Here is a 27,994-nt window from a genome sequence, read left to right on the forward strand (position 1 = left end):
TCTTCCCCGGGGCCTCCTCCCGGTGGGACGTGCCCGGAACACCTCACCAGGGAGGCGTCCAGGAGGCATCCTGACCAGATGCCCGAGCCACCTCAACTGGCTCCTCTCGATGTGAAGGAGCAGCGGCTCTACTCTGAGTCCCTCCCGGATCTCATACTATTTTAACTTTATTATTGGAATACTATGACTTTATTATTGTTTTATTCACACTTTATTCTCATTTTATTTTTGAACATTTTCTTAGTGTGGCCCCAATACTTTGTTGTACTTTAGCGTTAGCAGAACTAAAGTTTATGGTTAGTGCTTTAGCGTTAGCAGAACTAAAGTTTTGATTAGTGCTTTAGCGTTAGCAGAACTAAAGTTTATGGTTAGTGCTTTAGCATTAGCAGAACTAAAGTTTATGGTTAGTGCTTTAGCATTAGCAGAACTAAAGTTTATGGTTAGTGCTTTAGCATTAGCAGAACTAAAGTTTTGATTAGTGCTTTAGCGTTAGCAGAACTAAAGTTTATGGTTAGTGCTTTAGCGTTAGCAGAACTAAAGTTTTGATTAGTGCTTTAGCGTTAGCAGAACTAAAGTTTATGGTTAGTGCTTTAGCATTAGCAGAACTAAAGTTTATGGTTAGTGCTTTAGCATTAGCAGAACTAAAGTTTATGGTTAGTGCTTTAGCATTAGCAGAACTAAAGTTTATGGTTAGTGCTTTAGAGTTAGCAGAACTAAAGTTTATGGTTAGTGCTTTAGCGTTAGCAGAACTAAAGTTTATGGTTAGTGCTTTAGCGTTAGCAGAACTAAAGTTTTGATTAGTGCTTTAGCGTTAGCAGAACTAAAGTTTATGGTTAGTGCTTTAGCATTAGCAGAACTAAAGTTTATGGTTAGTGCTTTAGCATTAGCAGAACTAACGTTTTTGGTTAGTGCTTTAGCATTAGCAGAACTAAAGTTTATGGTTAGTGCTTTAGAGTTAGCAGAACTAAAGTTTATGGTTAGTGCTTTAGCGTTAGCAGAACTAAAGTTTATGGTTAGTGCTTTAGCGTTAGCAGAACTAAAGTTTTGATTAGTGCTTTAGCGTTAGCAGAACTAAAGTTTATGGTTAGTGCTTTAGCATTAGCAGAACTAAAGTTTATGGTTAGTGCTTTAGCATTAGCAGAACTAAAGTTTATGGTTAGTGCTTTAGCATTAGCAGAACTAAAGTTTATGGTTAGTGCTTTAGCGTTAGCAGAACTAAAGTTTATGGTTAGTGCTTTAGCATTAGTGCAGCTAGCTTTTTAGCTAGCTGTGCCCACCAAAGGTTTTGCTATTGGATAAATCTTTCCAGATATCTTGTGTTCTTCAGTTTCCTTCTAAATCTTCTTATCCAGCGCTGTAGCTAGCAGGTCCAGCTATAGGCAGACAGACAGCATCCTCCCACAGAAGATCTGAACTGGTCAAATAAATCTTTATTTCAGATCAAACAAAGTCTGTTTGTATTTTACATAAAATCCATAAAAACCTCAAATGTAATCAGAACTCTAACAAAATTTTCTTCCTCTTATTTCCAGTTCGGCTCGCGAACTGGAAACGTCCCAGTCTGAGGTTATGAACCCAAACCTCCTCTGGTGTTTCAGTCTGTGGAGGCAGCAACCTGCTGTCAGCAGCAGCTGCGGAAACATTTCTTGAAGAACTTCTTGAACTCCGTGTTGAACATGGTGTAGATGATGGGATTGAGGGCGCTGTTGACGTAGCCGAGCCAGGTGACGGTGCTCATCAGCGCGTCGGGGATGTTGCACATCAGGCACAACGCTCGCAGCGTGTGCACCACGAAGAACGGCGTCCAGCAGAACAGGAAGCAGCCTGAACAGACGAAGAGGAGAACCGCAGGTTAAGAGATCCGAACGGTGGGAATCTGGTCAGATTTAAAGGGTCAGGTCTGATTTTACAGATGAGATGATTAAAATTATTAGGCCTAGGCAAAGAAAAAATAATAATAAAGAAATGAGATAAAACGTATTATAATAAAGACAACACTACATGTCTGACTTTATTCTCATGTAGTTTTGACTTTATTCCCACAATTTTATGACCTTGATTCCAAATTAATATGACTTTAATCTTGCATTATTTTAGCTTTATTCTCGTAATTTTATTATTTTATTTTTGTATTATTTTGACCTTATTCTCATACGACTTTATTCTTGTAATATTACAACTTTATTTGTATTATTATTTTGACTTTAGGCTTGAAATATTATGACTTTATTCTTGTTTAACTTTTACTGTATTCCCTTATGAGTTTATTTTTGTAATTTTATGACTTTTATTTTCTTATTAATACAAATTTATTGTATAAATTGTATACAATCTATTTATATTGTATACAAATTTGTTGTATTTATTGTATTTTTTGTAATAATGTAAAATGACATTATTTTTGTAATTTTATTTTTTTGTTTTTCTTTGGGCCAAAATAGTCTAATTTGAGGCCCATCAATTCGGCAGCAGAAGATGAACCAGACTTTATTATCGACAGAACAATAACGATCAGCAAGTCAACGAGAGAAAAACTGAAATAAGGAAAGAATCAAGATGTTGCAGTGGCCTACTCAAAGTCTAGGCCTTAAGGCAGCTGTGTAGAAACAAAGAGTAAACTACAGCTTGTCCTCAATGATGTGAGAAATTGAGAGTCAGACAGAAAACATCTGCTTTGTTTTCAGTAAAATTGATTTCGACACTCATTATTCTGAAGAGTTTAATGTTGTACAACCCAATGTAATTAAACCAATGTTGAATTAAAATCTGCTTAGCTGAGCGGTTTGCACCCAATTATGTTTGTTTTGAATGTAAAACAGAACATTTATTTTGCTTCTCAACATGATGAGGAATAAAACTCGTGTGTTGCTGAAACCAGCCGCTGACTGGATCTCAGGTTGTTTCCTCAGTCTGAGTTTAACATCGTGTGTTGTGTGATAATTGGATTGCAGGCTTTAAGCTGTGACAGCACTACATGAGGAGCTACGGTTGGTCAGGAGCGCCGCTTTTATCCTGGGACTCAGGATGACCTGCAGGAAGGTCGACCTCCTCGCCTAAGAGCTCTGATCAGAGTCTGCAGGAAGATTCACAAACCAAATGAGGTTGTTTAGTGTCATCAGTGACCTGAATGCTAGTATTAGCTATTGCTAATGGCTAATGGCAATGAAGTTGGTGTCTGGTTCCCATCTTTAGTTGGCACTAAATTAAAGGACTAATTTGCATTTAAATGTTCTGGACCTTGTTTGGTCACCATGGTTACCATGAGCTTTTCCACCTGACAGTCCGGTAGACTTGGTTCGATTGGGACCAAAGTTTTAACATTTATTTTATCTCCATCTGCTGCGGTTCTCTTTCTCTCTGCTCTGACTCAAACCAACCAAACCTTTGAGCAACCTGTTCCCCTCCTGGCCTGTGGGGGCGCTGCACCAAGAACCACTGAAGAAAACATGAAAGCCTCTGAAGAAGACACTGAGCACAACTTCCTTCTTCACCAAATCTAAACAAAAATGCAGTGACATCAGATTTTAGCGCCTCAAGGATTTCTCTTTTGTCTTTGCTAAGAAAACACAAGCCATTTCTCCCGCTAGCGTGAGCTTAGTGGATCGGTTTAGGTTTTTTTACCCTGAATGCTCTGCTCTGTAGTCCACTTCCTGCTTTTGGAACGGTTTCCAATCCGCTTGCCGTTCACATATGCATTCGAACCGAACCAGAGTTCATTTCAAACTGAAACCTAGATTTGTAGGTGGATCAGAATTCAATAATGCATTCGCACCTCAAACATACCGAACCTTTTAGACGGACTCAAGTTGGACTTAACAGGGCTGGTGTTAATTAACCTTAAGGGTATTTCCCCACCAGTCCTGTTCAGCCCACTTTAATCCAAATCCAGACCGTTTGGATTTGGATTTTGAACCCCCAGAAAGTCCGGTTCGTTTGGGGAGGTGTGAATGCTCATTGGGACCCATAAAGGGAATCTGTTTCTCCTACAAACCTCACTGTGGGTTCAGGTTAAGTGAACTCTAGTGTGGTTCAAATCGATATGTGAACACCAAGCAGACTGGAGACCGCTCCAAAAGCAGGAAATGGACTAAAGTGCAGGGCATTATGGGTAAATATAACCAAAACAAATGATAAGACCAGCACTAGGAGGAATAATGACTTGTGGTCTTTAACCAAAGAAAAAAAGAAAAACTACAACCGCTAAAATCTGACATCACTGCATTTTTGTTTACATTTCATGAAGGAAGTTGTGCTCAGTGTCTTCTTCAGAGGTTTTAATGTTGTTTCCTTCAATGGTTCTTGGTGCAGCGCCCCCACAGGCGAGGAGGGGAACGGGTTTTTCAAAGGGTTTGATTGGTGTGAAAGAGAACTGCAGCAGCTTAAAATGTAACTAATGTTGCAACTTTGGTCCCCAATCAAACCAAATCTAGTGAACCATCAGGGTGAAATAACCTTTAGCTTCAGAACAAACATTAACGGATTGAAAAATTAACCACAGATGACAAGAGAAACTGACAGAACCGCCCCAAGTTGGGCACCATTTTGTTGGGCGCCATTTTGTTGGGAGTTGATCAGTGACAAAAATATTAAAATAAAATCACCAAACGGCACTCCACATTTCTGCTCTAAATTAGGCCAATTTATCTGAGTCTACCGGACTATCAGGTGAGAAAACACTCCAAGGGAGAGATTGAGTCATAATCTGGATTTGGGGAGCCATTACTAGTCTCCAGAGGGACCACAATGCCAAAAATACTCCAACGGCCTCATCCAAGAGGTCACAAAAGCACACAGAATAATATTTAAAGCAGTTCTCATTAAATCCTGATTTTCCATTTTCTTTTACTCACCTACTACAACCGGTAGGACCCTCATAGCTTTCCGTTCCCTGCTGTTGATCTTCGCCCTCTTCTTGACTTGCTGCTGGTTGAATCTCACTGTTGGCACTGAGTTTTCCCTGTACTGCCGTGGATAAGGAATCTCCTGCTGGATGTAGTCGCCCGAGTCGTCCATGCGAGACTGGGCCAGATCTCTCTCTATGATCCTGGGCAGCGGCATGGGCAGCGCCCCGGGGATGGTGCCCATCATCGGGGGCAGGGCGCCGCCGACCACGCTGCTCCGCTGCAGCTTCCGGCACGCCTCGATGCTGCTGCGCAGCTTGGCCTTCCGCGTCTCCTCCCACCGCTTCAGACCTCGAAAAATCCCAAAGTAGAGCAGCACCATGATGGGGCAGGGGATGAAGAAGGAGCAGACGGACGAGTACACCACGTAGTTGTTGTCCTCCAGTTTGCACTCTCTGGTATCGCGGTTCGGCACGTTGTTGATGCCGAAGATGACGGGCGAGGCGACGGCCAAGGCCAGCAGCCAGGTGGCGGACAGCAGGATGAGCTGCCGGTAGTCCACGTGTTTACGGTTGTAATTCAGCGGTATGGACACCGCAATGAACCTGGAAAAAAAACATGAGCTACTTCAACAGAAGTTTGGTTTTCTTTCAGGTTCTAAAACAAAGGAAAACTTTGATACTTTTTAACAGAATTAGGACCAAAAAAAGCTCTTTGACCCAAAGCCATTTTTTCTGGATTTCTATAGGATTGCTATAATGCTAAATATTTTCAAATCTACGCTATAAGTTAAAGCATAATGAAAAAGACATGGTGTAGTAAGTAACTGAAAGAGAATTTCTTAATGAATCGAACATTTGCTGCAGGAAATGTCCTTGTAATGTAGCAGCTAGCTTAGCCGCAAATGTTGGATGTAGTTTACATTTATTTTGTTTCAAAGACACAAGAAAACTCCTACAGCCGCTAAAATCTGATGCCACTCCACTTTTGTTTGTTTAAATTTTATGAAGAAGGAAGTTGTGCTCAATGTCTTCTTCAGAGGTTTTCCTGTTGTTTCCTTCAGTGGTCTTTGGTGCAGTGCCCCCACAGGCGAGGAGGGGAATAGGTTTTTCAACTAGTTTGGATCATTTGACACCAGCAATGTGAAAGAAAACCACAGTGGCTGTAAATAGGCCTGTCGCAACTAGCAATAAATCAATTAATCATGTGATAAATTAAAACGAATTCAATAATTTTCATTTGAATAATTTTTTTTCTCTCCTTCTGCCAAAATCTGGATGACAAAAGTCTTCAGTCAGGTCCTTTGGCCTCAACCAGACCTTTTTTTTGAAGGACAGTTTTGTTTACAGAGACTCCATAATTCATCTTATTTGTTGTTTTATTTGTACATTTAAGATGTTTCCAGTTCCAGGGTTAAATGCTCATTAGAATTTAAAGTTTATTGAGTTTTCAGATGTCCTGTTATTACCATAATATTACTTGAAAATGGTCTCAAAACAGCAATGTTAGTGTTTACTGCAATAACATCTGGAACAATTTATCCTGGGCAAAGTTTGAAAATGTAACAAATGTTGCAATTTTGTTCCAATTAAACAAATTGAGTCTATCAGTGAAATTAATTATTTATTGTCTGAACATCTGACAGGTGAAGATTTATTCTTTCTCAAAGTTTTAAATGAACTCAGTCAGTAAAAGATGTTTTGTTTGATAATTAGCAGAACACAGAGTTAAAAACCTTGATTGACTGAAAAAGTGGCTAAAATCCAAACAGATCCAGTAGAACCAGTGATCCGGACCACAGTAAGGTGGAAACCCACCGGTCCACGCTGATGGCACACAGGTTGAAGATCGATGCCGTACACAGCATCACGTCCATGGTCATCAGACCGTCGCATATCGTCATGTTCAGGGTCCAAACTCCGCCCTGAAACTGCTCCAGAACACACACACACACACACACACACACACACACACACACACACACACACACACACACACACAGCACGTCATTAGCTGACCCAAATCCCAGTGAGAAAATGTGTAATCCTGAACACAAACATTCAGGCCCCGCCCACTTTCCCCCGCCGTCTGCAGGTGAACGCACGCTGACGTCTCTAATCCAGGGCCTGCATGCCGGCGATGTGACGCCTCACTGCGAGGTAACAAGATCAAAAACTGGGCTTTTTAACAGGCAGAGCCGGCCCAAGGCATATGTTTATGACCCCCCACACCACCAGGGGGCGCCCATGGGAACCAAGCTGGCAGGATTAAAACATATGTATAAAATACTACTATATATATATATATATATATATGTATTTATTTAAAATACTATTGAATAATACAAACTAAATGCGATTACTCATTGAAAAACTACTCCTACATTGTTTTTTATAGTTACTACAGAAATAATTGTTCATCTGTGATGATTTCTGCCGTCCATTTGAAATATAAAATATCCAACATGTTTACTGTAAATTTAGGTTTTATCAGCTAATGTTACTTTCAAGTATGGGACACTTAAATACCAATCTGCATTTTAAAATATAAATAATATTTTTATATCTGTTACTCATATAAGGTTAAATTAGAAATAATAAATCTGTCATGATGTAATTACAAATAATGCTAATGATAGTTAGCTTAGTAATGATAATGCATCATACAGGGGGCCTGAAATAAAAATCTGTTTCAGGCCCCAAAAAGGCTTGGACTGGCCCTGCTGACAGGGAAGAAAAGCAAGCAGGAAGCTTTCAAACGACGGTTAGATTACACCTTTATCACCTGGATAACGTGGGAAATATGAATTATAGCCGCTCATTTACCCAGTAGAGAAACTCCTGTGTTCCTCTGTTGGTGATTCATGTTGATAATCTCCGTCAGGAAGTCTAGAATCATCTGCAGGTGTTTGCATCCAAAACACCAGATATATTTTCTGAATGCGTTTAGGTTTGTTTTGTATTTCTGTTGCGTTTCTGCCTGGAAATGGACTCCAGATATGTAGGCTTGTTGTTTGTTTTTTTATTTATTCTTTTGTGGGCTCTAGTGTCCCTTATATGACAGTGGGCTGACAGGAAACGGGGAACGAGAGGGGGGAAGACTTTTGGCAAATATCTACGGGTCCAGGAATCGAACCCGCAATGGCTGCGTCAGGGACTCAAGGCCTCCAAATACGGGTCGCACTAACCACTACGCCACCACGGCACGCCCGTAGGCTTGTTTTTTTGCAGCATTTCTGCCTCATTTCGCAATTTGGAACCATTTGTATATTTTGGATCACTCTCCAGTCCACACTCGCCTCATTTGTCTGTAATTTTGTTACTTCGTAGTCTTACGATGTGATCTACAACAATAATATCTACAACACAAAGACACCAATGGCGTAAAGCTTTTAATGTAAAGGGGCTTTTTTATGCTCCAAACTCAGAGCTTTAGATTTTTAAATGGGTTTTTTCTTTTCACATATTTATTGAAAAAGCTTGCTAATCAAGTCTCATTTTAGTTAAAAAATAAAATAAAATAGCCAGAGGTTTTGTCTTTATCAAAGTTTGTCACCAGCTATAAAAACTGTGGATTTCTTGTGTTTTTATTTGCCTAACTTAGTAAACTTATTTTTGCATATCTAACATTGCTTGTTTTTAATTGTTTTAAGTACTAACACTTATTTTTTTATCAAGTTATAATGAAACAATAAATAATTGTTGTGTTTGACTCAAATTGAAATGTCATTTTTTAAATCCAGTGTAAAAAATATTAACTAAAGTGCTCAAACATTGTTATGCAGTTTGAAGCTGGTCAGGCTTCATGGGATGGATGGAGAAAAATCCAGGACAATCCTGGAAGAAAACCGGCTGGAGGCTGCAGAAGACCTGAGGCTGGGGTGAAAAGTCACTAGCCTTAGCACACCCGCATATGAGCTAAGTTGATGCTTACAATTTAGCTCATATCAACATTACTTTGTAGAAAACTTTGGTTTTTTAAAAATATATTTAGCTAATTTAGACAAAACGTGTTAGTTAATAAGTAGTGGAAATCACCATTTTCTAATTTTCGTACAATTTTTTTAGCCAGCTAGCTAATAAGGTAGCCAGCTAACGAACTATATGTGCATCTAGTTTGTAATTTCTAGTTTGTAGAAAACTGTCGTTTGTTTTCTTTTAACTCAAAAAGTCAAACGTTTGCCAGAAAAACATTTTAATTTCTGAGTTCAAAAAGTTGAAAATCTGAAATTTTGAGATTAAACTGAAAAATTTTCTATAAAAATAAAAACTTAAACGTTTTCTGAGCTCAAAAAGTAGAAACTTTTCTAGAAAAAATCTGAAATTTCTAAGTTCTAAAAGAAAAAATAAATCGACATTTGGAGCTCAGACATTTCCATGATTTTTTTACTCTAAGAACTTTGCATTGAGATAAACTTGCTGCCAGTCGAACTGTTTTTAAGTTGTACAGGAATTTATTTAGAGGTAACAGAGTCAAGAGGCACTCATAATAATAATAAAAAACAGGAATATTTTTAGCTACTCTTCACGCAAAAACCACCTCACCTCTGCGTAAACGAAGAGCGGCAGAACCAGAACCGCCAGCAGCAAATCCGAAAACGCCAGACTCACTATGAAGTAGTTGGTTGTAGTTTTCAAAGCCTTCTCCAAGTAAACACTGAGGCACACCAGCACGTTTCCAGCAGTGACGGTGATGATCAGTAAAATCCCGAATATGAGCGCAGGGAAGTTGTAGTGCGAGACCGGAGCCGCCGGCAGCGACTCGTTGATCAGGTCCGAGAAGTTGTCCGCCATGGTCCCCGGCGGTGGCAGACGGAGGGGCCCCCAGGTCTCTCCGGTGGGGTTTTCATCTATGAAGCGGAAACCCGGCAGTTACGCAGTAAACGGCGGCTTTCTAAGCGAGCTCCTCCGGTGCGCAACGCTCTCCGTGCGCAAAAACCTCCGCGCCGCAGCCGCAGACTTCATCCGATCGCAGTTTCCACTTTCTTCCACTGTTGTTCCCGACAGATTCCTGCAGGATCTGTTTCCTCCCGTCGTGTTGCAACCTGCTCATGCAGAAACAATTTAGCGAATCAGAAGCCAAGAGCAAATCCGTGCGCGTAAATCTTCTTACTGCGGCTCTGCTCGGTGTGTGTGACCAATCTGCGCAGGGTGACGAATCAGCTTCAGAGCGGCCGACTAAACTGGAAGTAAAACACTTTAGTCTCCAAGTCTGACAGGAGGCTTAATAAATAGTTTATTAAGGGAATTAATGTAATTATAGCAGATGAAGACAAAAACTGGGAGGATATAATAACATCTCACCTCTTCATGCACCGTCCAGACAACAGAGTTAAACTGATAAACTAGAAAAACAAACAATTTTACCAAGTATTTTTGCCTAGTTTCTAGTGCGAATATTGAGAAAAATATTATTTTTATTCAGTACACTTGAAATACGACAAAACTAACGTGCAGCTTTTTCAGTAAGAAATGGGAGCTTGTTTTAAGCCAACAAATTCTTAAAATTGATTATTGATTATACAATTGGTAGATTTTTTCACTTGCAACATGGGAAAATGTTTTAAAAGTGAAATAATCTGCCAGGAACTAGCACTGTTTTTATAAAAAAATCAATATTAAGGAAATATTTACTTTAAATAATAACTACAGAGCTAAATTGAGGTCATAAATTTTGTTCAAAAGAAGAAAAAAAATCTTGAATTTGGAAAAGCAAAAAAATCTAAAATATACATATATATGCTTGGTAAGATTTTGTTTTTGCAGTAACAAATATACAAATAATTAATACAAAATAAATCACAAAAACAATTAGACAAGATGCTGAGACAAGTAACAGATATTGTCTATATGGTCTGATTCTACATCAGATATATTCTATATATTCTATAACTCTGCATTTATTCTCAGGTCTGGGAGTTTTAATCCCACAAGTTCTGGAAATGAATCCAATTTTCTCCAAGTTTTTGCTTTAGCAGCTTTCCTTCTGGATGTTCCTCAACCTCTGGAGAATTAAAAGCAGAAAATGAAATGTTTTTGAGGCAGAACACTTTGAAGTTCACATGAACAGAGTCTTAACTTTTTTCAGTCTATAATTAAATTCATCATCAGTAAAAGTTACAACTTTTATCAAGTTTGGGACTCTGAACTTTGCAGAGCCGGGAGGGAATCAGGTCAAAACGTTGCTAAAATAACTGGGAAATGCAAAAATCTACTGAGATAATGACCATCCATGAAGTGTGTTTCTAAGGAGACTGATGTATCATTAATATCATTTTACCTGAGTCTCCCAGATATGTCTGTACTTTGGAAGAGTTGAATATTTTATTTATTTTATGAATCTGAAGCTAATTTGTATCAGTTTTCATTAGCTAACAAGTTAGCTTAGGTCAGCATAATTAGTGTGAAGAAACTGGGGTCAGGGGTCGGTCGTGTCGCCCCCCCACAAGATGCCTCCTGGGCGGTTGCCTACGTCGCCCGTAGCAGAATCTGGCACTGGCTGATTAATCACAATTAATCACTATACCTAACTTTATAAGCTTGGAATTGTCGTGTTCTGTGTTTTCTGTGTGTTAATTTCGAGTTTTCTGTGTATTTATTTATTGTTTTCTGCGTCCGTGAGTCTCTTCGTTGTCCTGTCCTCCCCTTGATTGTTCCCAGGTGTGTCTCGTTTCTGTGATTACCCTACCATGTATTTAACTCCACCTGTGTTCCTTGTTCAGTGTCGGGTCCTTGTCAATGTCACTTGTGGATTCAGTGTCGCGTCTAATGTGCGTTCCTGCCTGTTGTTTGGATTATGTTTTCGCCATTAAATCACCATAATCATCTTACCTGGGTCCGCTGCGTCTGCCTCACCATCACCTATACCGCACCATTTCATGACAGGAATATAAATATGCACACAGCTGTGCAAACCCCTCTTGCTGCACGCCAACAATTTAAAATCCAAGCAATTATCTTGCATTTGTAATGTCCCATACTCAACAGCAACTAAGAGAAATTGACTCCACTACACATGAATACAAGTAGTAGCAAACATCTGTTTTATTAGATCTATTGTAACTTCTACTTCTTGGACGCCCCACTCTTTTATGACACCATGAAGCTCATATCAATCATGCACATTCTCAAAAAATGTTTTGTCTCAAACCAACCATGTCTGAAGATTCTTAGTTTTCCAGGTTTTTATATTCAAGAAGGTTTATAGAAACTCAGTTTGTTTTAAACTTTGGTTTAGAAATATTCCTCTAAATTCATGTCCTGTGATGAAGCGACACTTTATTGTCCTCATCCAGCCAGTGAAGACCGGAGTTATGTGCACAACGTTGGCTAAAGACTCAACACAAGAAAGTTGAAACTGTTCAACTCTGGTTTCTGTCTGCAGTCGCAGGAGAAAATATTTGGCTGTTCGTAGCTCCCGGTGTGTGACGCGTTGCTGTGGACTAGATAAACCACCGTGGGAGAGAAGCGCTGATGTCAGAATAGATCATTGATAGATCATTGATCTGCGTTATGTTATATTAACGCTTTAAAATGTTGATGTTAATCGCGTGCGCTAACGCGTTAACGTTGACAGGCCTGTGTGCGCGCGCGAGAGAAACAAACAGTTGAGGCATTTTACCTTCAAACAACTTCCGCAAAAAGACCAGAATACCAGAATACAACCATCTGCGTATTCTAGGTGAACTAAAAAACACTTACTGTGTGTTGCACATAATGCTAGCTGAGAAACAACCGAAGCCAGAGTAGCTCAATATAACCACATAAAATATATTTTTGCACACAAACACAAAACTGCAATACGATGTTTTTAAAAAAAGTACTTACCCGGTGAAAGTCATTGTTGGCCCTCCAGCCTGTGAACTTTAGCCTACAGCCGGTAAAAATCCCACAATGCAACTGTACATTAAAAATTTACAGTACAGCTGTAAAATTGCGCACGTGATCCAGCGGTCCAATCACGTCCCACATACTTTCCGTACGCATTTCAGATCACAGTTAAAAGCTGTATTTTCCAAACCCAGCCACCTTACTGAGTTTTCATGCTGTAGTTTTTACAGCCATTTGTTACAGTGCAGCTTCACTGAATATGGATGATATGTTTTAAAATAAGGTTTCTCCTATAATGACTCTTTTAACAGTAATTAGGAACCTCCGATGTCGCATCATCTAGTATCCATTTTACGCCAGTTTGCTGAGGTTCTTAGCTAATAAATATTTCAGTAATTAATGACGGAGAAACAAAATCTCATTGAACACTAATTATTACATGTCAGTCTGTTAATCTTCCCCTGAATGTGCTGTTTTCTAAAAAGGTAAATATTCGCTTTAATTTGAGGATTTCACAGCACAGAGACAGAATCTGCCGTCACATGCTGCAAACAGCTGACAGGCTCTTACTTTTGATTAAAGGTGTTCGGGTCACAGCAGCTCCTGTGGCGTGAATATCATTAGAATAAAGTCAGCAGCAATTAGCTTTTCACACGTCGTGCAAGAGCCCGAGGAGGAAGAGGAGAAGAAGAAGTTGGGGAAGAGCACACATGCTTTGGAAAACACAGCGCAGATGCTAAATTCACCCCGAGTCCTTTGGCTTCACGATGCACAAAGACGTGACATCACTGACACATTTTATTCAGGCTCCATATCTGCATATGGATAAAACCTGAGTAAGTCTGAAAACTCAGTAATTCTGAGACTAATCTCAACATTTTCAAGAAAAATCTTTTCCGGGTTTCAAAAGTAGAAAAAAAAACAACCAACATTTGAAAATGTGACACTTTTGAAACTCAGTTTCAAAAGTCCAAGTTTGAGTTAAATCTCAAAATTACAATTTTTTTTTTCTATAGGAAATTTTTGACTTTTTAAACTCAGACACATCTTTGCTTTTCCTAGAAAATTTCAGAGATTAATCTCACAATTTTGGAGTTTTTTTGTGCAAATGCGCTTCTTTTTGTTTTCAGCCGCCCAAACACACCGTCCAACAGTCTGGAAGAATAAACAGCTTCTTTTTTTACAGCAGTTAAAATGTTTTAATTCATTAGTTTCTCACTTAGCTCACGATGGTAAATTTTTCTGGTGCATAATAACTTTTTCTGACCTCATTATAGATGGATTGCTTTGAGCATTTTTCAAGTTTGGAAAAGTATGAAAAATTTGAAACTGTGTATGGAAAAATACAAGAATCTGTTAACAGTTGTGGAAATTACACCTAATTATATGATTTAATCTTTTGATTTCCCACTTCACAATTTGATTTTAACGTCATAACCTTCAGATCATAAGTCATTCCAAGGATAATTAAGGCTCATTTCACAGATTTTTAGACAATTTTAAACATGAAAATACTGAACAAGGAACTAAATCTGCTTATTTTAATACAGGAAACTCAAGAATATGACTGTAATTTTTAAACCTGATGTGAAGAAAAGACCATTCAATACAACATATTCCCTAATGAGATTTTTAAAAAGAATTTGTTGTAGTGTTGCCATAAAGAAAATCTTTTATGCCAACATTAACTCCATCGGTTGTTGCCATGGCTGCAGCTGTTTGATGCAGGGGGTTTCTGTGAACTCCTTGCAGAATTAAAGGTTTGCTTCTCTTGATTTCAGATTCCACAAAGGGGGAAGAGTTTCTCTGGAGTCACTTTAAAATATTCATAAAAAAGGAGAGCGGAGAGCCGCAGGGTGCAGAGCGGACTGATGGGATAAATTACTGAGCAGCTTCCAGGAATCTGCTCCTGCTGCGGTTAACGATCCCTCCTGACCCTCAGAGGCAAAACAGAGACCAGAAACAGAGATTTAAATTAAGGATGTTCAAGAAGTGACAGAAAAATCTTAAAGCCAGGAGAGAAACTAGAAGAAAACAACATCCTGCACTGCAAAAACACAAAAATCCTACCAAGCATTTCTAGTACAAATATCTCAGTACACTTGAAATAAGACAAAACGAACTCAGAAGTAACTTCTTTGCAAAATATAGGAGTTTGTTTAAAGAAAATAATTTATTAATATTGATGTAAAAGTTCTAGTTCAACTGGCAGATTATTCCCCTTATAACAAAACATTTTTCCTGTTAGAAGTGAAATAATCTGCACTAGAACATTTAGTCCATTTTCAGATATCATTTACTTAAAACAAGCTGGTATATGTTGCTGAAAAGTTACTGCTAAGTTAGTTTTTCACAAAACCATTCTTAGATAACGAGATTTTAGTCAGCCTTCTCATAATGAGCCTTTTTAGGGCCTTTGTCACTTTAAATCCCAAAAAGCTGCTGCTGGCCACGAGGCCTCCGCTTTGCCTCGTGCACAACCAACAAGAATGCAGCAGGTTGTTTCTGGATGGTAAGTCAACAGGAAAACAAACTCTTGTTTTTTCCAGCAGCCATTGTACAGCACATACAGCGGTAAAACGGAGTTCCATCTGGGTTGCTAGGTAACGGGCGGAATTCTGCTGGGGTTGCTAGGTGACGGGGCAGTGCCTGCTGATTTGTGATGTTACACTCTGGAGGGTTTTGAAACGTTTTTCAAATCAAAAAACATTAAATTAGTGCCATTTTTTTAAGTGCTTGGTTTGTTTTTAGAAGCAGTTTAGACCAAAAATGTACAAAAACACTCAAAATGTGAATTTTGCATAATAGCTTCCCTTTATGGTCTACTCATTAGTGTTCTGCAGTTTGTATAACATATTTTATAGTGGGGCCCAGAACTGGCCCTGCCTTTGGGATGCGACTGATTTCAGCATTTTAATCATTTCTACGTCCAGAAATTATTCACCCTAATTTCATGAAAACGCAGCAGAATCTCAGCAGGTTTCTAACAGGATGAGGAACCTAAACCACCAGGAACTAGCTTGGTTCTCTGCTTTAATTTACCAGAAGAAAACAAATTTCTCAGATGCCTGTTTTTCCAGTCCTGATTCGTTTCTGGCTTTACAGAAATGTTTCTCAATCCCGGTCCTCATGCTGCCTCCATGTTTTAGATGTTTTCCTTCTGCCACACACCTGGACTGAATCTGTGGGTGGTTAATAGGCTTCTGCCTGTTAATCACCGTCATGTAATCATTTGAATCAGCTGTTCTGGAATAGAAACACATCCAGAACATGCAGAGCAGGGGGGCTTGAGGACTGGAATTAAGAAGCTCTGCTTTACAGGAACAAATCTGAGAGCTCAGGAATTTTAATCCGTTGTAACTTCCTGCATCCGAGCATTTTTTCCCCAATAAGTCACTATAAAGCGGAAAAATCAAGAAGTGACTCTGTGTTGCGACTGCAGGCGGATTAAAGATGCTAAAAGCAGTTTTCTGCTAAACACAAAGTTTCAGTTACATCGTCAGCAGCAACATTTCACCATAAATATGTCATAAAAATGCCGGACAGGAAACAATCGCTTCGAATGTTTGGTGAGAAACTCTAAAAATTCATCCTGCTGGTGGGAATGAGGTCAAACTTTGCTGAAGTTTCTCACTGCATGCATGAAGAGATTAGGAGGAAATCTGCATAAACAAGCGAGATCTTCCACAGACGGAGAAATAGTTGAAACCAAACACCATAAAACATGTTTACTGCAGCTGTAAATCTTTGTTCCCTCCTGACTTTTTGTACGTTTTATTGAAGAAGCAGTTTCAGATCTGAACAGTTTCTCATCTTCTCCAGATATTTAATTGTTGTAAGATTTGCAGCTTTAGGTAAATGATACTTCTAAGGAAATAAAACCTTTCCACATTCAGATAAAACACAGATTTTAATAATTCATTGTGATTTTATGAGTCAGAAAAACCTAACGTGGGACAGAATTATGTTGTATTTGCATGATTTGAGTCAATAACTTTTAAATATTGACAAAAATTACTATTTATATTGACAGTTTATCAAATGAAAACATTTCATTTTCTATATTTGTAAACTTTTTTTTATAAGTTTTTTTTATTGCAGTTCATAAAAGACATGGATGTCACCTAAATTGACAAGTTCATTGTTTAAGGGATTTGTTTTGCAGAAATAATTTAATGGACATCCAAACAAACAGAGCTACAAATCAAAGAGTTCAATTCAATTAAACAAATTAAAAAAGACAGAAAATACTTTCAGAAAATTACCTGAACAAAAAATGGAGAATGGATAATTTAACACTTTAAATTCATTCACCTTTCTGTTAATACAAAACGGAGTCTTTCTGTATCCCTAAGTTTGAAAACATTCAAAAACATTAATATGAAGAAGAAAACTGAGGAAAAACATCCTTTAAAAGTCTTAAAGGAAAGTTTTTTCACATTTTTATTTCATATTTACCCATTTTTTAAATATTATTTTCACATTGTGTGTTGAAACATATGTCAAAACCCAGTTTATTATTTTTCTGGTGTAAATCCAAAATTAAGCTAAGATGTACGGAAGAGGATTAGGACCAAAAAAAAAAAAAAAAAAAGAGTTCTGAAATTAAAGTCAGAATTCTGACTTTGAACTCAGAACTCTTTTTTTTTTGTTGTTGGCCCTAATCCTCTTCCGTAGAGATGAGTTAAAAACTCATCAGTTTTTCCTGTTACGTTCATTTTCTCGGCTGATCTGAGAGGCTCTGGCGCCTCCTGCTGGTCAGAAATCAAAACTGCAGCTCTTCTTCTCCAACCTGTGAAACAATAAGTCCAGAAAAATTTCCCAGCAGCCTTGGGCCGAGTGTTGCATGTTGTAGACATAATGAATGAGCTCCATGTGGCTCTGTGAACTTGTTGTTCCCACACAGATGGGGACAGAGCTGCCTTGTCCACATGTGAAGCCGTTAGTGTTCCAGTTTGTGCCACGTTATTATTACTGCCAGGTACCAGACGGGGAGGGCAGAGAGGAAAACCGCCCCGGCTGTTTACTCTGTGTTTATGTCAGAACCAGAAGAAGGAAGATGGGCCGGATCAACAGCAAGTGGTTTTGTTTTTGTTCAAATCCTTCTTTTTGTTTGCAAAATCCATCTAAACGTCATTCTGAAGATGTTTGAAGGGGAATTTTCTGCACTCTAAAGGATGGACAGGATTTTCCTGGTTGCAAAATGAGCCCAAAGTATGATAGTTCCACCACCGTGCTTTACTGTTGGAGAGGTTTATTTTTAGTTGCCCTTTAAACCACAAAACATAAAAAAGAACATAAGGAAATATTTAGTTATTTAGTTTGCCTAAATATATAATTTGAAGCAAAAATATTGAGCTAGAAACCTGAATATTTAAATACTTAGCTCACCAACTAAATATTTACTTTCTAAAATAAATACTTACCTCCAATCTAAATATTTAGTTAGCAAGATAAAACCTGCTAAATACTTAGCTCCAAGTTAGAAATGTAGCTTAGTATGTTTATGAACTAAATACTTATTTGGAATCTCAATATTTACTTTACAAAAAATGTAATATTTAGCTTCAAAGTAAATATTTAACTTAGTAACTAAACATTTAGTTTTTAAAACTGAATATTAACCTTGAAGCTAAATGTTTAGTTATCAAGAAAGTTAAATATTCAGCTTCAAAGTAAATATTTAACTTGCCAAATAAATATTCAATTTGTAAACTAAATAAATAACTTGAAGCTAACTATTTAACTTGAGGGTATATATTTAGTTTGCTAAATAATGTTTAGCAAACTAAACATTTTGCTTCACACTAAATAATTAGTGTGAAGCTAAATATTTAATTTCCTAACTAAATATTTAGCTCCAAAGTAAATATTTAGATTAATAACTAAACATGTAATATTCATTTAGTTTTAAAATATTCGGTTTAAAAACTAAATGCTTTGGTTGAAGCTAAATATTTAGAGTCAGCCACAAATGTTGAGTTTTGCAGATAAATGTTTAGCTTGAGACAAAAGCTCCATATCTAGCACCAAAGTAAATATTTAGGTTCCAAGCTAAATATTTAGCTTGCTAATTCAATATTTAGTTTGAAACTGTGACATTAATAAATTAATGAATGATATGGTGACAATATGTGTCTCTAAGAAGAAGCAAAGTTTAATATAATCAACATGTGGAAGGTAAACAACACAGCTGAGAGAAAGGGGGAGGAGCTGCGTCTCACAGGCGGAGCTTAGTTCAACCAGGTGTTTTGCACAGCTGAATGGTTGCCATGGCGATCAAAGGATTTCTCAAACCTGCATGAAAGAATCAAGGCAACACTCCAGGTTTGTTTTTGATGAGAGAATTACATGATTTTACGTGACACTGCCCCTTTAAGTAACGCTTTCGCCAACTGGACTTTTGTGATGTTGAGATTTTTAAACTAACAGGAAACTTGGCACCGGGTTTCAAAATAAAAGAGGGAGCTAAGAAAATGTCCGTATTTAGCGCGTCAGGAACGTTTCCAGCTGGTGACATTCCTCTGCAGGCTAAAGGAGATGCAGCTATTCCAGTGGGAGGCTGGGAGCCTGCTGCTGGCAGACAGCGGCCCTGATGAAGTCACAAACATCGCGACTGTAGTCGACTCCCACTCCCCCCGGGCGGCACAGACGGGGCATTGTGTGGCCCGGTACCAGCTGGTACCGCGGGCGCCTCGTCCTCCTCTGGACTTCATTCGCCGCTGCCTCTAGAACCGGGACATGGAACTGAAACCCAAGAAGCAACCTGCGGACGTTCTGCTCGGATGCATCGTCGCTTTCTGCTTTTCCACGCCGTGCTGGGCTCAGAGACGTGAGTACCGACGACCCACCGTCCTGCTGACGACCTCTGACCTTTAAAACACTTCAGATCAAATCTTCTCCAAAACCTTCTCGGATGAAGCGAAACACCAAATTTACTTTGCTATGTTTTATCTGAGTTCAGCTTCGGATCAATTCACAATTTCTTTAAATCACTGGAGCTGCATTCTCTTTTTTTAGTGTATATGGTTCACTGCAAAAACACAAAACCTTACCAGGTATTTTCTGTCTATATCTGATTTCACTGTAAATACGACAAAAGTAAGTCTTCAGCTAAATATATGGGCTGGTTTTAAGCAAATTCAAAAAATTCAGCTCAGTTAAAGAATACTTTATTGATCCCAAAGGGAAATTAAATAATTCAGTTAATATTGATTTTAAAAAACAGATTAGTTATTATTTCATCTGTAACATGGAGACCTGGTGTAACCTACCAGTGGAACTGGTACAGTTTTAAAATCAATATTAAGGAATTATTAAAACAGTTGTAAGTTAGTTTTGTCTTATTTCTAGTGCAGTAAGATATTTGTGCGAAAAGTAAATTATTTTATTTCTAACACATTTTTACATTTTAAAAGTGAAATAATCTAACAGCTTTTTTCTTAAAAAGCATTTTTAAGAAAACATTTATTTCCTACTGAACAAACTTTTTGGCCCCAATTTAGCTCCATAGAAAAACACTAAAATTTGAACCAAGTTAAACAGAATTAAATCCTTTATAGAGGATTGATTATTTATTGGGGATTAATTTGATCAGTTTGGTTTGGAAAAAACATTGATGCATCTTGTCATACTGGTTCTGCTTTTTACTGGTTCTGATGTTTACTGGTTTTGATGTTTACTGGTTTTGCCGTTTACTGGTTTGATGTTTACTGGTTTTGATGTTTACTGGTTTGATGTTTACTGGTTTTGATGTTTACTGGTTTGATGTTTACTGGTTCTGCTGTTTACTGGTTTGATGTTTACTGGTTCTGCTGTTTACTGGTTTTGATGTTTACTGGTTTGATGTTTACTGGTTCTGCTGTTTACTGGTTCTGATGTTTACTGGTTTTGATGTTTACTGGTTTTGCCGTTTACTGGTTTGATGTTTACTGGTTTTGCCGTTTACTGGTTTTGATGTTTACTGGTTTTGCCATTTACTGGTTTGATGTTTACTGGTTCTGCTGTTTACTGGTTTTGATGTTTACTGGTTTTGCCGTTTACTGGTTTGATGTTTACTGGTTCTGCTTTTTACTGGTTCTAACATTTACTGGTTCTGCTGTTTACTGGTTCTGGTCCCGTTCCCAGTCTGCACGGTGCCGCCCGGCCCAGTAACCATCCCTGAAAACAACACGGCCGACATCCAGGTGGTGAAGATCATCTCCAGCAGCGATGCGACTCTGAGCGTCTCGGTGAACCCGGAGGATCTGTTCTACGTCAAAGGCAACGTCCTGATGGTGAAGAAAGGCCTGGATTACGAGGTAATAACAATAATGATCCCCTGGATTATCAGGTAATAACAATAATCCTCCCAGATTATGAGGTGATAGTAATAAAACCTTTTCACAGTTTGGTAAATGTACAGTAATCAGAGTAGGTAACAAGCAGTGTTCTGGTGTTCCCAGTCCCTTTCCAGTCCCACTCTGGTGGTTTGGGTGAAGTGCAGCAAAGCCGGCTCCAGTTCTGTGAGTAAAACCAACAACACGCTAAATGTTCCCTGTTCTGGCTCAGCCGGCGCTGAACTTTACATCCTCCAGAACTAGCTGTTCATCTCCTCTGCAGGTGAACGAGTCTGTGGAGGTTCTGGTGGAAAACGTGAACGATAATCCTCCGAACTTCGCCCAGAACCACTACGTTCTGGACGTGAACGAGGTGGACGGAGTTTTTCTGCGACGTGTTGGTAAAACGTTTCGGCTCTAACTCTTGTGTTCCTGCAGCTCGCTCCAGTGAACTCTAGCGTCGGACTCATAGAAGCAACGGATGTTGATTCAGAGCCGCTTTATTATCGCTTAGAGTCTGCAACTGTAAGGTTTCCTCCATTATTAATGTTTTTATTATTATTCATTTAACAAAAATAGTATTTGTACCTTTACATTTCTTTCCTCTGTCTTCTTCTGGTTATTTGTGTTAACAATGTGGATTAAATCACTGGCATATTGCTGCATATAAACACATTATTTTGTGCTGCATTAAGAGGGAAATAAAATGCTAATTAAAGGTGCAGAATGTAACTTTATTAAAATGTTTTTTTATATATTATATATATATCTTGAGCAACACCACACAAGATAGTGATTGACAGCCCTAAGACCCGCCTCCTGGCTCTGATTGGTTCTCTAAAAGTTACATACTGTACCTTTAATGCTGTAAGGTAACAACATTTCTGAAAACAGGAGATGTTGTCACAATCCGTCAGATTTGGAAAATTATCCAGCTGAGATGTGAAAAGCTGATGGACTCCTCAGTGCTGGAGTAAATCAAACTGTGTTTAAACAATTTGTTATTATGATTATTATTATTTTGGTCTTACTAGTCCTGACAGATTTCAGCTGGTTTTTCATTCCCCTTAAAGGTGTAAAATGATTGGAAATAATTGATCTTTCTTACTTATCCTTCTCACCGACAATATTAGACACAAATTTCTCAGGACAAATATTTCCGTCTGGAGAACATCAACACACCAAAGATCCTTGTGAAAAGCCTCCTGGACTACGATGTGGTGCAGAAGATCTCTCTGGTGTTGCACGTTCAGGTACAGGAAGGACGTTCGTCTGTTTTTCTTTTCGTTTGCTCCCTGACGTTTATCTTCCACTCCCAGGACACGTTCAACGGTTCGGCCTCCAACGAGCCGTTCTTCACCTCCGTGGCCACGATCACGGTCCAGGTGAGGGACGTGGACAACCGGCCGCCCTGGTTCCAGCCGTGTCTCAGGACAAGCTTAGGACTGGCCAAGCTTTGTGTCAGCGGTGGCTACAGAGGCAAAGTCAACCTGACCGAGAAGGAAGTGAGTTTGTGTCAAAGCCAGACGCAGTCTTATAATATCACAACATCTCTATTTAAAACTAAAAATCTACAAATGTTTACTCTTCTTGTGTTTTTTTCACCCAAACTTTAAGATATGATGTTTGGGTCACAAAATATCACAACTTGGAAAAACCAGGCCACTGTCTTTGTGTGGGTGACTATTACTGTCCAGAACATCTGCAGCGCTTGTACAAAATGTAAAATAATTTTGTCTCTAATGTTAAATTATCATAAAACTTTACACAAAAAACAAAACAAAAAAATTAAAAAACGAACAAATTTCAACTTAGTTCAAATTTTAGTAAGAACTAAAATCTGAAACAAAATGTGAGAAACATGCATTAAAATCAAAATTCTTTAATTTCAATCTGCAGATCATATAGTGGTGTGATTTTCTTTTTTTTAGTTTTTAATATTTGTAAAATATGATGAAGTTTGACTCTAACTTTAGCGACCCGCTAAAACGGAAGCAGCAAGTTGTTTATTTTAGCAAAAGGCCGACTGTCACTGATGATTTTAATTAACTTTCTATATCATATCTACTGTGAAAAAATGTGATTATACTGACAATATTGATTAGGATCCAGAATCTGATCGGTAATTTAGTTTAATTCTGAGATCGTAAATGAAACCAGACTGATTTAAAACACAGGAAGGCCCGTTGGTTCTGGAGCCCGGCCCGGTTTTCGCCAGAGATGGAGACAGGAACCGCAGCGAGCCGATCAGCTACAAGATGTTACGAGGTTAGACACAAGAGACTAACGTGTGTTTATTTTTATTTTCTCAGGTCTCATCTTTTGACTTGATAACTTTATAAAAAGTGTCTAATTTATTATTCATTGAGAAGAATTAACAGTTCTGAGATTAAAAACATACAAAATATTTCTTTTTTATACATAATGTATATAAATACATAAGAATCTCATGGTATCACACTGAATTGTAAGTAAAAATATGTCAACGTTTTCTTTTTTCCCTGTTTTAGGTGTTTACTGAATATAATAATAAACATTTTGCCAACTTCTCTCATCTATTTAAAGTATCAAACTGGTAAAAATATTTAATGGGGTTAAATTTGACATAAATGAAGTTAATAAATTAAAATTTATAACCTACGTTAACCATGAACCAACCCCAATTCTAAAGCAAAACTATCCAGATGAGTAAATAAACAGAAATTAGTTTTGGTTTCTTGTCTTGATCAGAAATTTCAGGAAAATATCTTTACATAAATATGTTTCATTCAGGAATTAGATTTAGTACAACCAAATAAAACAAAAAAATTAAGAAGCTAAAAACATGGCAGCTAGCTTAGTAAATGCTAAGCTAGCTGGCATTTACTTTTTCTCTAGATTTAAAAACAATTTAAGTCAGCTCATTAAATATGACAAAAGTTATTAGTTCATTACTTAAAGAAAAACAATAAACTTGTTTTTTTAAGTACACTAATGTTTCAAAAGATTTTAAAAAAGAATCCAGAGTTTAACAATTAGCTTTAGCTCATTAGCTCAGGAGCTACTAGCCAAAATCTTTCTCAATATTTTCATGAATACATCTGTACAATTATTTTTGGTATGTAAAAAAAACTGTCATAAGTTTTATTAGTTTTGTTATATTTGAGTTTTTAGGGAAGTTTTAGATTTTTTGTGATTTATGTTTTCTTTCATCATCAGGAAATGAAGGGAATATTTTCCAAATTGATGAAGACACAGGGAACATTACAATGACCAAAGCTGCAGATATCGTTGGCCCAATCATTCTGACAATCCTGGTAAAACAGGGAAAAAAAACAAAATTTTTCTGTGGATCATATAAAAAACATCCAACAATGGGAAGCTCTGATTTTGAACAAGTTTTCCTCTGTCAGGCTTCGCAGGTGAACAACAGGGATCAGTTTGCAGTGACTCAGGTGACCATAGAGGTGATGAAGAAGAGCAGGAACCCTCCGCGCTTTGAGAAAGAGCGATTCGAGGGATTCATCTACAGCAACTCCATCCCAGAGAGCATGATACTCCGAGATCGGACCACCAACAGACCCTTCAGGGTCCGAGCCCGCGACGAAGACTTCGCAAGTGTAAGTGACCCCCATTCACACAAACTCCTTAAAGTCTGCTTTAATAAATATAATGTGGCATAAAAATAAACCAAAAGCCAAGTCCAATAAAGTGTGTTTTTGGTGTATATTAATATCCAGCAGGGAATTATAGTGAAAGCTGTAACACTGCTAAACTGCTGGACAAAAATTTTTAAAAATAAAAAGAGAAAAAAATGAGTAACATACAGAATGTTCTTCCAAAATAGATTCATGCTAGTAAACAAAACAGGTGCAGCTAGTTTTATTTTAGCTTTATTTGTTGTTTATTCCATTTTTATAAATTGACACAATTTGATAAACTCTTAAAAAAGAAAGTGATACAGGAGAGAGTGATGCAGTGTATAGTGTCTTCAGTCAGAGGCTTTCTCAAAACCACGGTGATACAGACTGCTACAGGAGATCCTTCTTGCCCACAAATTAAATTTACAGTCTAGTTAAATCCTGATGTTTCATGGATAATTAACGCCTTTGTTTGGTGTTTTTGGTGTCAGGGTCTGAACCCGGACATGAAGTATGAGGTTCAGTACAGCAGCTACGTCAACGTGACTCCCGACGGCTTCGTGATCCTGAAGAGAGTGGTGAAGACGGAGTCCTTCGCCCTTCAGGTGACCCACGGATCCACCGTTATGGCCAATGTAGAGGAGTACATTCCTGCCAAAAAAGTCAGAAATTTTTAGATTAATCTCAGAAGGTTTGTAGAAAAAAAGCACTTTTGAATTGGAAAAGTAAAAAAAAGAAAAAAAGAAGCTAGAAAAACTCACATTTTGATAAATTTTTCTCAGATATTTTAGAAAAAACTTGGAAATTTCTGAGACTGTTGAAACTCAGAAATGTCCATTTTTATTTCTAGAAAATTTCAGTTTCTAAAAGCAAATTTGCAACTTTTCTAACTCTAACTATTCATGTCTTCTTTTCTAGAATATTTCTGATTTTATTCTGGCACATTTGCAACTTTTCGATCAGAGAAATGTCAGCGTATTTTTTCTAGAAAATTTGAGACCACTCAAAATTGAGTTTTTTTAGTTTTTCTAGTAATTTTACCATTTTTCAAACTCAGAAATCGCCAAGTTTTCTCTAGAAAATTTCTGTTTTTCCAGTAATTTTTCAAACTCAGAACGTTATACTTTTTTCTAGATAATTTATGAGATTTTTCCAGAAAATTTCTGAGATTGTTTTGCCGCAAACGTAGTGGCGCCAATAAGCCGTCGTACCGACCAGCTCGTTGCTGCCAGGAGACTCTTTGCTCCATCTTGTTGTGACTGTAAATGTTGTGGCTGCAGCTCAGAGCCGTGGATTCGGTCACAGGAGAGTTTGGGACTGCAGCGCTCTCTGTTCAAGTCATACCTGGTAACACAGAAGTACTGAAAGTTCAGCTCTGGTTTTGTCTGGAATGAATCTCTGAGCCCTTGCCCGTGTTTGTCTGCAGCCGTGGCCGTCCCGTCTCCGTCGAACATCGGCTATCGGCCCGGCGACATGGCGCTGCTCGGTCTCATCATGGCGGCTCTCCTGGTTCTGTCCCTCATCGTGATTGGCTTCTTGATTTCCCGCCTGTGGAAGGAAAACACGAGTCTCGAGAAAATTTGTGAGGTCAGTTTGCTAAATCCAAAAGAACTGTGAAAAATCTTCCCAGGCGTTTTCCTCACACTTTGTTCTCCAGGGTTTCTGAAATGTTTCTTTGGACTTTCTTTGCTTTTTCTGTCCTCAAACTAAAACTCAAAGATTTGGCCCGCTGGAAGCAAAATATAAAACCTTCGCAGAATAGAAAATAAGACAAGATTAATATACTGGTCCCTGAACCTAAATCCTGTGGAAAACATTTCTGTAGAAAAGACAAAAAAAAATCTAAATGTGCGATTTTTCTTTCACTTAATAAATGTTCCCAATTTTACAACGAGGTACAGGGCATGGTGAGTAAATAACAAAAGTAAAATGACAAGATTCACGTTATAAAATTACAAGAACAAGGTCACAATATCAGTAGAAGAAAGTCATTATGACTTTATTGTTCTATGAGTTTGTTCTTATATTACATTATTCTTATAGTATAACTTTATGGTATTATTTTGACTATTCCCTTAATACTATGACTTATTGTACAACTTTATTCTTATAATACGACTATTTTTGTTAAACTTTGACTTTAATCTCTTTCTACTGTGACTATTTTTATAATTTTGACTATTCTTGTAATATGACAACTCAAAACATGACTTTATCCTCATTTGACTAAATTCTCATACAAATTAATTTTATTTTTTCTTCGTATGGTCCCAATACTCTGCTGTACAGTTTGAAGGTTTTTAAAATTCTGCTTTAAAAAGTTGAATTTATTTTTACCAATATTGTGGAGAGGTTAACGCGGGGCCCCTGTGTTGACCCCTGCAGTGCCTGGGCCCCTGCCTGCGGTCCGACCGGCCTCGGTCCGGACACAGAGACTCCCTCCAGTTCACCAACGACGGATTCCAGAACGAGGCCGACCCGAGCCGAGGCAAACGCTGGAACAACGTGCTGCCCCGGCGCAGCACCTTCCCCCAGCCCCGGAGCCGCGTCCTGCCCCTGGAGAGGCGGAGCCGCCACTGCTCCACCTGCGGCGTCTACGCCAACCACGTCACCAAGGGGAGCCCGTCGGTGCAGAGGAGCAGGAGCGACGGCGACGAGTACGGCATGAGGTCCATCCTGTCCAAGCAGCACCGCAAGGAGGGGCAGAAGACGGTGTGGTTCAAGGAGAGCGAAGACTCCTCGGACATCGAAGTGGAGATCATCCCCGACTCGGTGGGCCGGGTGGAGGAGGAGACGGAGGAGGAGCTGGAGGTGGAGATGGAGGGGGTGGTGAGAGACCCCGCCGCCCCGCTCAGAGACCCGGAGACAGAGCGGGAGAACCAGAGCGACGAGCCGGATCCGGTAGACGGCTCGGAGGAGAAGGAGCAGGAGCGCTGAGGTCAGAGGTCAGACTGGGCTGAACGTTGCTGGTTTTATTATACAGTTCAGACTCTGGTCCAGCAGTTCCAGGATGGCGTTCCCAGGATTCCCTGAGCTGCTTCCAAACAGGAACCCACAGATCAGAGCAGCTTTTATCCGGAGGTCCGGAAACGCGGCGTCACCGACCGGGACCAGAAACTCTCGTTGGCGAGTTCAAGATAACCTGGGACGCCCGTTTCCTCAAAGTGTTGGGAGACAATTTTTATAATAAAAGACAAAAAAAAAAAAAGGAGTTGAAGGATTTATGGTCAAAAAACAGTCAACTAAACATTTCCTGTTAACAGTCTAAAATGATTGAGTGTTAAATTGGTGTGTAATTTTTTCCCTATTTTGATTCAGTTTTTAAGGCAGCAGAAAAATAAATTCCTAATTCATTATACAAATGATTTGATGCTTTTTTCTTGAGT

General features: G+C 38.5%; 2 protein-coding genes and 1 long non-coding RNA gene across 5 annotated transcripts; 1 reads left to right on the forward strand and 2 right to left on the reverse strand.

Moving 5' to 3' along the window:
• Nucleotides 1-1,410: 1,410 nt before the first annotated feature.
• On the reverse strand, nucleotides 1,411-10,388 carry drd4b (dopamine receptor D4b). 2 transcript variants are annotated; one of them, XM_028013841.1, is made up of 6 exons: nucleotides 10,145-10,388; nucleotides 9,954-10,018; nucleotides 9,386-9,885; nucleotides 6,659-6,771; nucleotides 4,851-5,446; nucleotides 1,411-1,824 (listed from the first exon to the last, which is right to left on the reverse strand). In XM_028013841.1, exons 3-6 carry the CDS (start codon nucleotides 9,632-9,634, stop codon nucleotides 1,622-1,624), a joined length of 1,161 nt encoding a protein of 386 aa, XP_027869642.1. In that variant the 5' UTR covers nucleotides 9,635-9,885; nucleotides 9,954-10,018; nucleotides 10,145-10,388; the 3' UTR covers nucleotides 1,411-1,621. The 2 variants fall into 2 exon arrangements, with proteins under 2 accessions (XP_027869642.1, XP_027869641.1); XM_028013840.1 differs by having other exon boundaries at nucleotides 9,954-10,023.
• Nucleotides 10,389-19,327: 8,939 nt separating this feature from the next.
• On the forward strand, nucleotides 19,328-27,973 carry cdhr5a (cadherin-related family member 5a). Of its 2 annotated transcripts, XM_028014627.1 has the most exons (14): nucleotides 19,330-19,502; nucleotides 20,798-20,970; nucleotides 21,115-21,174; nucleotides 21,272-21,361; nucleotides 21,427-21,513; nucleotides 22,122-22,241; nucleotides 22,308-22,493; nucleotides 23,166-23,256; nucleotides 24,187-24,284; nucleotides 24,381-24,587; nucleotides 25,100-25,213; nucleotides 25,889-25,955; nucleotides 26,035-26,195; nucleotides 26,994-27,973. In XM_028014627.1, the coding sequence occupies exons 1-14, from the start codon at nucleotides 19,412-19,414 to the stop codon at nucleotides 27,543-27,545; spliced, it is 2,097 nt and encodes a 698-aa protein (XP_027870428.1). In that variant the 5' UTR covers nucleotides 19,330-19,411; the 3' UTR covers nucleotides 27,546-27,973. The 2 variants fall into 2 exon arrangements, with proteins under 2 accessions (XP_027870427.1, XP_027870428.1); XM_028014626.1 differs by having other exon boundaries at nucleotides 19,328-19,502; nucleotides 22,122-22,493.
• On the reverse strand, nucleotides 25,133-25,960 carry LOC114142968 (uncharacterized). Its single transcript, XR_003595135.1, has 2 exons — nucleotides 25,824-25,960; nucleotides 25,133-25,259 (listed from the first exon to the last, which is right to left on the reverse strand). It is a non-coding gene; the product is annotated as an uncharacterized LOC114142968 (long non-coding RNA).
• Nucleotides 27,974-27,994: the final 21 nt, after the last annotated feature.

This window comes from Xiphophorus couchianus, chromosome 4 (genome assembly GCF_001444195.1).
Source record: "Xiphophorus couchianus chromosome 4, X_couchianus-1.0, whole genome shotgun sequence".
Lineage (NCBI taxonomy): Eukaryota > Metazoa > Chordata > Actinopteri > Cyprinodontiformes > Poeciliidae > Xiphophorus > Xiphophorus couchianus.